The 10,490-nt window shown below is 60.1% G+C and overlaps 1 protein-coding gene across 1 annotated transcript; it reads left to right on the plus strand.

Moving 5' to 3' along the window:
* The first annotated feature begins 3,653 nt into the window (after positions 1-3,653).
* On the plus strand, positions 3,654-5,176 carry LOC103165674 (proteoglycan 4). The gene has a single exon (XM_007657578.3). It carries the CDS (start codon positions 3,971-3,973, stop codon positions 4,955-4,957), a length of 987 nt encoding a protein of 328 aa, XP_007655768.2. The 5' UTR covers positions 3,654-3,970; the 3' UTR covers positions 4,958-5,176.
* The last annotated feature ends 5,314 nt before the right edge of the window (positions 5,177-10,490 follow it).

Raw genomic sequence — 10,490 nt, forward strand, 5'->3', positions numbered from 1 at the left:
TTTTACGAGACGTTCTTCCCCTCGACGCTATTTATCGCCATCGTTCTCGTCCGTCCGTCTCCCCCGATCAGAGCGTGAGCCCGTCAGACGGCAGGGACCGTCTCTATCTGTTGCCGACTTGTTCATCCCAAGCGCTTAGTACAGTGCTCTGCACATAGTAAGCGCTCAATAAATACTATTGAATGAATATAGGGGTGAGCCACTGGGGAAGGAGGGCAGGGCCGGGAAACCCGTCGGGAGCAGGAGCCCGACGTGGGGGGCGGGAGCGCAGAGGCGGCCGGCCGGGGGCCCGGACCCCCGGGGGCCCGGACCGCCGGGGGCCCGGGGCGAGGCTGTCCGGCCGGGAAGAGGCCGGCTCCCGGGCCCCGGGTCGGAGCGGAGAGAAGCAGCGTGGCTCACTGGAAAGAGCACGGGCTTTGGAGTCAGAGGTCATGGGTCATGGGTTCGAACCCCGGCTCTGCCACTTGCTAGCTGCGTGACTTTGGGCAAGTCACTTAACTTCTCGGTGCCTCAGTTCCCTCATCTGTAAAATGGGGATGAAGACTGTGAGCCCCACGTGGGACGACCTGATTCCCCTGTGTCTATCCCAGCGCTTAGAACGGTGCTCGGCACATAGTAAGCGCTTAACAAATACCAACATTATTAACATTATTACTCTCCCCTCCGCCTCTCAGCGCTCACCACGGTGTGCGTGTACGGATATATGGGGTGGGTGGAGTTTTTGTGGGGGGACAGTCCTCTCACCCCACCGGTCCGTCAGCCCACCGAGGACGGGGCCCCGCGCCTCCCTCCTCTCCGAGCCTTCCCTCCCAGCTTCCAGCTCAGTATGTAGGGGCCCACCTTCACGACGTGGCAAAAACCCACCCTCTCCTCTCCATCCAAGCCGCTCTCGCGCTAATCCAACCACCCGCCCTCTCCCGCCTGGATTACTCTCTCCTCGCGGACCCCCGGGCCTCCCGTCTCTTCCCACTCCGGTCCGTACTTCGCTCCGCTGCCCCGATCGTCTGTCTACGGAAACGCTCCGGACACGTTTCCCCCCTCTCAGGGAACATCAGGGGTTGCCCCTCCACCGCCGCATCAGACCGAGAAACTCCTCAGCGTCGGCGTTAGAGCAGTGGGCCGCCTCGCCCCCTCCCACCTCACCTGGCTACTCTCCCGCTCCGCCCCAGGCCCGCCCGCTCCGCTCCTCCAAGGCCGACCGTCTCTCGGGGCCTCCGTCTCCTCCACGTCGCCCCCGACCCCCGGCCCGCGTCCCGCCTCTGGCCCGGAGGGCCCCCGCCGTCCTCGAATCCCACGGACGATCGATCGCCCTGCCGCCTTTCCCAACCTCACTGAGGGCCCACCTCCTCCACGAGGCCTCCCCAGACTAAGCCCCCCATCTCCCCTTCTCCCACTCCCCTCCACGTTGCCCCGATTCGCTCCCTTCGCCCTTCCCCGCCCCCGGCCCCCCGGCGCCGACGTCCAGGTCTGTAATTCATTTATATTAACGTCTGTCTCCCCCCTAGCCTGTAAACTCGGTGTGGGCGACGAAAGCGTCTCCGTGGCCTAGTGGAGAGAGCCCGGGTCCGGGAGCGAGAAGATCAAGGGTTCTAATCCCAGCTCTCCCCCATCCTACCGGCAGCCCCCCGAAGGCAGGGCCCATCTCTTCTCCTCTCCCCGCCTCTCCCCCGGCGTCCAGCACAGCGTGTGTGTCTCTGTGTGTATATATTCTGTCCCCCATCCTCTCGGCAGCCCCTCGAGGGCCGGGCCCATCTCTCCTCCCGTCCCCGCCTCTCCCCCGGCGTCCAGCACAGCGTGTGTGTCTCTGTGTGTATACATTCTGTCCCCCATCGTCTCGGCAGCCCCTCGAGGGCCGGGCCCATGTCTCCTCCCGTCCCCGCCTCTCCCCCAGCGGCCAGCACAGTGTGCGAACGTGGCTGGGGGGCGGGTAGCCGGCCTCTCCCCCGTCTGGGCCCGGCCCGGGGCTCCTGGCGGTGGGGTGTGTCCGGGTGAGAAGCCCGGCCCTGCTCCTCTTGCGGCCTCTCCCCGAGCGGCCGGTACACTGTCCGGCCGGCCGGGCCGGGGGCGGGGGGGGCGGGGGAGGTGCCCTCGGGGTGTGGGCGGGGACGGGCCGGGCCGGGGGGCGGGGGGCGGGGGCCCGGGACAGAGAAACGTATAAAGGGCGGCGGGGCCCGGCCACCCGCCACCAGCCCCGCAGCCGACCGGCCCGACCCGACCCGACCCGACCCGCCCCGCCCCGCCCCGCCCCGCCGTGAGTGCCGTCCGTCCCCTCCGCCAACGCCGCCGCCGCCACTCTGTGCTTCGCCCTGCGGCCTCCGGCCGGCCTCTCTACGATGCTTTTCCCCCCCGCCTCCCCGTCTGTCTGTCTGTCTGTCTGTCTCCCCAGGCTGTAGGATGGCTCCTCCCATCTCTGTCTGCCTCCCGGGACTGTAGGATGGCTCCCCCCATCTCTGTCTCTCGGGGCTGTAGGATGGATCCCCCCATCTCTGTCTGTCTCCCGGGGCTGTAGGATGGCTCCCCCCATCTCTGCCTGTCTCCTCTGGGTGTAGGATGGCTCCCCCCATCTCTGCCTGTCGGTCTGTCTGTCTCCCGGGGCTGTAGGGCGTCTCCCCTCATCTCTGGCTGGCTGTCTCCGGGGACCGTAGGGCGTCTCCCCCACCTCTGCCAGCCCACCCTGTCTGCGGGCGCGTCTCTCCCGCTGCCCCCCTCGGAGGCCCCCCTCCCCCGCGCTCTCCCCGGCTTTCCCCGTTTCCATTCCATTTTTCCCTGCCGGGACTTGACCGTCTCTTCGCCTCTCCACTTCTTCCCTCTGCCTCCGGCTCTCTCTTTCCCTCCTCCTCCTCTTCCTCCTCCTCCTCCTCCTGTCTCTCTCGGGCTCCGTGTCTTCCCGTCTCCCCGAAGCCTCGGGGTGTTTGCTGAGCGCTTACTGTGTGCCCAGCACTGCGTCGAGCGCTGGAGTAGAGCGAGGATGATGGCCTATAGTCCGCGCCCCACACGGGCCTGGCCGTCTAACGGGGGGCAGACGCTTAACGCCCATCTTACAGATGAGGGAACTGAGGCCCAGACGGTGTAAGTGGCCTAATGGCGCGGACCCGGGAGTCGGGGGGATCCGGGGGGATTCCGATCCCCGGCCCGCCACCTGTCCGCTCTGTCACCCTGGGCGAGTCGCCTCGCTTCTCGGTGCCTCCCTTCCCTCATCTGGAAAATGGGGACGAAGACCAGGAGCCCTATGCCAGACGGGGACCGGCGTCCCTTCCGCTTACCTTCTCTCTACCCCGGCGTTTAGTACAGTGCCCGGCACGTAGTAAGTGCCGACCACAATTATCGTTATCGTAATGATGGGACTGCCACTTGTCTCCTGCGTGGCCTTGGGCGAGAGGCGGCATTAGAACTCCGGTCCTCTGTCTGTCCCTGTCTCTCTTTGTCTCTTTCTGTCTCTGTGTCCTGGCTGGCACCAGTGTCTCTCTCTGAGTGTCTCTGTCACGCAGTTGTTGGGTTTAAGTGGCGAAGGCTCAGCTTTTGGCGGGGGGGGGGGGGTTGGGGTTTCCCCGTTTCCCGGGGTGGGTGTCGAGGGTCGGGGGTCCCCTGGAGACCCTGGGCCCCCCGGGAGGTCGGGTCAGGGGGACCCCGGGGGCAGAACCCCCTCTTGCCCCCCGGCCCGCTCTGCCCAGCATCCGGCCCGATCTCTCCATGGGTCTGGGCCGGGGCCGGGGGGTCGACACGGCGGAGAGAGAGAGAGAAAGAGGGGCAGAGGAGGAGGGTCGGGTTAGAGGGTTCCTCAGGGCCGCACTAAACCCCCAGAGAGCCACCGCGCAGGACGGAGAGACGTGCAGGAGGGGACAAGGACCGGAGCAGCGGGGCCAGGCCAGGGTGGGACCGGCCCGGGGGCGCTTTGGTCACCCCAATCCGGGCCGGGGCTCGGGCTCCTCTGCGCCTTCCTCCATCCCTCTGTCCTCCTCCTACTAGGAAAATGTCTCAGCAGCCCCAGCAGGGCAAGCATCCGGCCCACCCGAGGACGCCGGAGCCGGCCCACCCAAAGTTGCCCACAACATGCCACCCGAAGACTCCAGAGCCGGGCCACCCGAAGGCTCCTGAGCCGGCCCACCCCAAGTTGCCCGCGACGTGCCACCCGAAGACTCCAGAACGGGGCCACCCGAAGCCTCCTGAGCCGACCCACCCGAAGGCTCCAGAGCCGGCCCACCCCAAGTTGCCCTCGACGTGCCACCCGAAGACTCCAGAGCCGGGCCACCCGAAGACTCCAGAGCCGGCCCACCCGAAGGCTCCAGAGGCGGCCCACCCGAAGGCTCCAGAGCCGGCCCACCCCAAGTTGCCCTCGACGTGCCACCCGAAGATTCCAGAGCCGGGCCACCCGAAAACTCCGGAGCCGGCCCACCCGAAGGCTCCAGAGCCGGGCCACCCGAAGGCTCCAGAGCCGGCCCACCCCAAGTTGCCCGTAACATGCCACCCGAAGACTCCAGAACAGGGCCACCCGAAGGCTCCTGAGCCGGCCCACCCGAAGGCTCCAGAGCCGGCCCACCCCAAGTTGCCCTCGACGTGCCACCCGAAGACTCCAGAGCCGGGCCACCCGAAAACTCCGGAGCCGGCCCACCCGAAGGCTCCAGAGCCGGCCCACCCGAAGGCTCCAGAGCCGGGCCACCCGAAGACTCCAGAGCCGGCCCACCCCAAGTTGCCCGCAACGTGCCACCCGAAGATCCCTGAGCCGGGTCACCCGAAGGCTCCAGAGCCAGCCCATCCTAAGGCTCCGGAGCCGGCCCACCCCAAGGCTCCCGAACCGGCCCACCCCAAGGGTCCCGAACCGGGCCACCCCAAGGCTCCCCAACCAGGCCACCCTAAGGCTCCCGAACCGGGCCACCCTAAAACCCCAATGCCATGCTCACCTCCCACCCATCATAAAGCCCCCCCAGCCCAGCAGATGCCCCAACCCAAGAACAAGTAGGATCCTCATGTGTCCCGCTGGAAACCCCCCGCCCTCCCCCGTCCCCAGCCCCCAGGTCACTGACCACACGGCCAAACGGGTCAGACCATTCAATCGCATGCCCTTCCTATAACCAGACACGGATGAGCCAAACTCATCCGGAGACCCCACAGCCCCGACCTCTCTCCCGCCTCCCTCCCTCTCGCTCCTATCTGCTCTCTCTGGTCTCCCCCCACCCAAATAAACCTCTGCTTCTCAGTGAAACTCCGTGTGGCTCCTGTGTCCATATTCTTCATCCCACCGGCCGCCGTCCGTCCTCCCCTTTCCCCCCGAGCTTGGAGCCAGCAATGGATCCTTCATTCATTCAATAGTATTTATTGAGCGTTTACTGTGTACAGAGCACTGTACTAAGCGCTTGGAATGTACAAATCGGCAACAGATAGAGACAATCCCTCTCCAATATGGGCTTACAGTCTAATCGGGGGAGACGGACAGACAAAAACAATAGCAATAAATAGAATCAAGGGGATGTACATCTCATTAACAAAATAAATAGGGTAATAAAAAATATATACAATTGAGCAGACGTGCACAGTGCTGAGGGGCGGGGAAGGGAGAGGGAGAGGAGCAGAGGGAAGGGGGGGGGAGGGGGCTTAGCTGAGGGGAGGTGAAGGGGGGGTAGAGGGGCAGCAGAGGGAGCAGAGGGAAAAGGGGAAACAGTCTGGGAAGGCCTCTCGGAGGAGGTGAGCTCTAAGTAGGGCTTTGAAGAGGGGAAGAGAATTAGTCTGGCGGAGGAGGGGAGGGAGGGCGTTCCGGGACCGTGGGAGGACGTGGCCCGGGGGTCGACGGTGGGATGGGCGAGAACGGGGGACGGTGAGGAGGTGGGCGGCAGAGGAGCGGAGCGTGCGGGGTAGGTAGTAGAAAGAGAGAAGGGAGGAGAGGTAGGAGGAGGCAAGGTGATGGAGACCTTTGAAGCCCAGAGTGAGAAGTTTTTGTTTTGTGCCACTGGAGATTTTTAAGGAGGGGAGTGACATGCCCAGAGCGTCTCTGCGGGAAGATGAGCCGGGCGGCGGAGAGAAGAACAGACTGGAGCGGGGAGAGACGGGAGGAAGGGAGATCGGAGAGAAGGCTGACACAATAATCCAGCCGGGGTATTATGAGAGCCTGTAATGGTAAGATAGCCATCTGGTTGGAGATGAAAGGGCACATCTTGGTGATATTATAAAGGTGAGACCGGCAAGTCTCAGTGATGGATCGGATGTGTGGGGTGAACGAGAGATTTGAGTCGAAGATGACACCGAGGTCGCGGGCCCGAGAGACGGGAAGGACGGTCGTACCGTCCACGGCGATAGGGAAGTCAGGGAGAGGACAGGGCTCGGGAGGCAAGATGAGGAGCTCAGTTTTGGCCATGTTGACTTTTAGGTGGCGGGCAGACATCCAGGTAGAGACGTCCCAGAGGCGGGAGGAGATATGAGCCTGAAGGGAGGGGGAGAGGACAGGGGCAGAGATGTAGATCTGTGTGTCGTCTGCAAAGAGATGATAGTCGAAGCCGTGAGAGCGGATGAGTTCGCCGAGGGAGTGAGTGTAGATGGAGAACAGAAGAGGGCCGAGAACTGACCCTCGAGGAACCCCGACAGTTAAAGGACGGGAGGGGGAGGAGGCGCCCGCGAAGGAGACCGAGAATGACCGGCCGGAGAGAGGAGAGGAGAACCGGGGGAGGACGGAGTCCATGAAGCCGAGGTGAGATAAGGTGTGGAGGAGGAGGGGACGGTCGACGGTGTCGAAGGCAGCTGAGAGGTCGAGGAGGATCAGGATGGAGTAGGAGCCGTTGGATTTGGCAAGAAGGAGGTCACGGGTGACCTTCGAGAGAGCGGCCTCGGTAGAGTGGAGGGGACGGACGCCGGATCGGAGAGGGTCCGGGAGAGAATTGGAGTTAAGGAATTCTCGGCAGCCAGTGTAGATGACTCATTCTAGGATTTTGGAAAGGAAGGGTAGTAGGGAGATAGGGCGATAACTGGAAGGGAAAGTCGGGTGGAGAGAGGGTTTTTTTAGGATGGGGGAGACGTGGGCATGTTTGAAGGCAGAGGGGAAGAAGCCATTGGAGAGTGAGTGGTTAAAAATAGAAGTTAATAGATCCCTGGAACTAGGGAGTGGTTGGGCCGGGTTTTGGGGGGGCAGGGGGTGTTGGGTGTCTCCGGATCTCTAGCTGCTCAGTCTCCACCTCCATCGCATGCCTCTTCCTCGGTACCAGACTCCCCATGAAGCTAGAAACGTGGCCACCAGGCCTGTGCGACAAGGCCACCCCTTAGGCTCTGTCCCGTCCCGTCCCGTCTCTGGCTTTCTTCCCTTTCTATGTCATCGGAGAGGAGTGGATTAATAATCATAACCATATTAAGGGTATCTGTTAAGCGCCCACTACGTGCCCAGCACCGTTCTACGCGCTGGGGGAGATGCAAGGCAATCGGGTGGTCCCACGGGAGGCTCACAGTCTTCAGCCCCATTTTACAGATGGAGTCACTGAGGCCTAGGGACGTTAAGCGGAGCGCCCCAGGTCGCACGGCAGACTAGCGGCGGAGTCAGGATTAGAACCCACGGCTTCTGAGTCCCGAGCCCGGGCTCTTTCCGCGAAGCCGCGCTGCTGATGCGGGTTAGGGTCCGCATTAGCGGTTCTAGACCGTAAACTTGTCGTGGGCAGGGATCGTGTCTATCCGCCGCGAAGCCTTGGGCTCTCCCAAGCTCTTAGTGTTCTGCGTGAAGTAAACGCTCAGGAAATACCACTGTGCGACTGATGAGCACCCAGTGAGCATACGGTATTTCTCTCCCCGGCCCCCCCGGGGGGACGTTCGACCCAACGCTCCCCTCCGAGGTCCATCGTCAATGGCATTTATTGAGCACTCTCCGCGTGCAGAGGACTGTATTAAGGGCCTGGGAGAGTAGAGTACGGTAGAGTTGGTAGAGATGACCTCTACCAACAGGGGAAAGGACACTGGAATAAATTACAGATAGGGAAAATGGCGGAACGGAAGCTTGTGGACGTCAGTCCCGTTTGGCCGGGGACAGGGTCAGTAGCCGAGTGGTTACGGGATCCAAATCCAATCATATATGCCACAGAGAAGGGAGGACAGAGAGGGGAAAATGAGGGCTTAGGGAAGGAGATGCGATCTGTGGCTCAGTGGAAAGAGCCCGGGCTTGGGAGTCCGAGGTCATGGGTTCAAATCCCGACTCCGCCACTCGGCAGGTGTGTGACTGTGGGCAAGTCATTTAACTTCTCTGTGCCTCAGTTGCCTCCCCTGTAAAATGGGGATGAAGACTGTGAGCCTCACGTGGGCCAACCTGATGACCCTGCATCTCCCTGATGACCCTGTATCTCCCCTACCACTTAGAACAGTGCGCTGCACCTAGTAAGCGCTTAACAAATACCAACATCATTATTATTATTATTATCACGGTGATGGCCAAGCTGGAGGGAAGGGAGGGTTCGTGTGGGAAAATGAAGTTCTATTTGGGGTGTCACCTGAGGAAAAGTGACACTTCAGAGAAGCGGCGTGACCTGGCGGAAAAAGCGTGGGCCCGGGAGTTAAAGGACCTGGGTTCAAATCCCACATCCATCGTGAGTCAGCGGTCGTGGGTTCTAATCTCGCTTCCGTCGCTTGTCAGCTGTGTGACTTTGGGCAAGTCGCTTGGCTTCTCTGTGCCTCAGTGACCTCATCCATAAAATGGGGATGAAGACCGCAAGCCCCACGTGGGACAACCTGATTATCTTGTATCTACCCCAGCGCTTAGAACAGCGCTTAACAAATACTAGTATTATTATGATGTGTCTATTGTGGGACCTTGGGTAACTCCCTATCCTTCTCCATGCCTCAGTTTCCTCATTCATTCAAATCATCTTTATTGAGCGCTGTGTGCAGAGCACTGCACTAAATGCTTGGCAAGTGCGATTCAGCAATAAAAAGAGATGATCTCTGCCCGCACCGGGCTTACAGTCTAGAGGGGGAAAGACAGGCACCGAAACAAGTCAACAGGCAGCAGTATAAATAGAATTATAGCTATGTACACATCAAAACAAGTAAATAGGCATTAATATAAATAGAATTCTAGATACGTGCATACAGACGCAAGTGCTGTGGGGCGGGGAGAGGTGGGTAGAGCAAGGGGAGAGAATTGGGGTGACGCGGAGGGTAAGGGGAGCTGAGGAAAAGGAGGGCTTAATCTGGGATGGTCTCTCGGAGGAGGTGAGCCTTTGAAGGGGGAGGGAAGAGTAATTGTTTGGCAGAGTTGAGGATGGAGGGAGTTCCAGGCCAGAGGGAGGAAGTGGACCGGGGGTCGACGGCGGGAGAGGCGAGGAGGAGGCACAGTGAGAAGCATCGGTGGAGCAGAAGAGAAAGGGAGTAGGGTAAATGAGGACTTTTGGGGGGAGAGTTTCTTGGAGATGTGATTTAAATCTGACTTTGGAGGTGGGGAGAGCGGGGGCCTGAAGTGGGAGGGAGTTCCCGGCCCAAGGGAGGATGCCTCCCCCGATTAGACTGTGAGCCCGTCGTCGGGCAGGGATGGTCTCTATCTGTTGCCGAATTGTCCGTTCCAAGCGCAGTGCTCTGCACCTAGTAAGTGCTCAGTAAAGACTATTGAATGAACCAACGAATGAATGTGGTCAAGGACCTGGTGGCAAGAAAGACGAAATCGAAGTTTCTGAGCCGGTTGGCGTTAGAGGATCAGAGTGTGCAGGCTTGGTTGTAGTGAGGTAGTGTGGTGAAGAGCAAATTGAGCGCTTTAAAGCTAATAATAACAATAATAATAATAAACATGGACTGTCCCCAGATTAAGCCCCCTTTCCTCAGCGCCCCCCCCCCGCCTCCCGTGTCACCTCAACTCACTCCCTTTGCTCTCCCCCGCAGCCCCACAGCACTAATGTATTTATCCTATTTATATTAATGCCTCTTTACTTGTGTTGATAGACTGTAAACCCATCGTGGGCACGGATTGTCTCTATTGCCGTATTATATTTTCCAAGCGCTTAGTACAGCGTTCTGCCCACAGTAAGCACTCGATAAATACCATCGAACGAATGAAGAAGAAAATCTGGAAGTCCTCCAGGTAGTTGAAGCTCAGGGTGTGAATGAGTTTTCTCCAGGGGAGTGGATGTAAACGGACGCATTTAAGGAAAGAGGAAAACAACAGAAACGATCGATCGATGGAATTTATTGAGCGTTTCTAATGTACAGAACACCGTGCTCAACTCTTGGGAGATTATAATACAGGTGGTAGACACGATCCCAGCCTTCAAGGATTTTATAGTCTAGTGGGGAAGACAGCAGAACAGATCACGGAAAGGGCGAAGCAACGGAGTTAAAGGAATGTATGTCGAGTGTCAGGGGAGAGAGAGGGAGGCAAGAAGAGGAGAGTGAATACCCCAGGTCCCGCCACACTTCATTCAATAGTATTTTATTCAATAGTATTTATTGAGCGCTTACTATGTGCAGAGCACTGTACTAAGAGCTTGGAATGTACAAGTCAGCAACAGATAGAGACAGTCCCTGCCGTTTGACGGGCTTAC

The sequence above is a fragment of the Ornithorhynchus anatinus genome, chromosome 19, assembly GCF_004115215.2.
Source record: "Ornithorhynchus anatinus isolate Pmale09 chromosome 19, mOrnAna1.pri.v4, whole genome shotgun sequence".
Taxonomy (NCBI): domain Eukaryota; kingdom Metazoa; phylum Chordata; class Mammalia; order Monotremata; family Ornithorhynchidae; genus Ornithorhynchus; species Ornithorhynchus anatinus.

What these genes read in the sequence shown, in the direction of transcription:
- LOC103165674 (XM_007657578.3), top strand. Translation starts at nt 3,971, where the DNA reads ATGTCTCAGCAGCCCCAGCAGGGCAAGCATCCGGCCCACCCGAGGACG.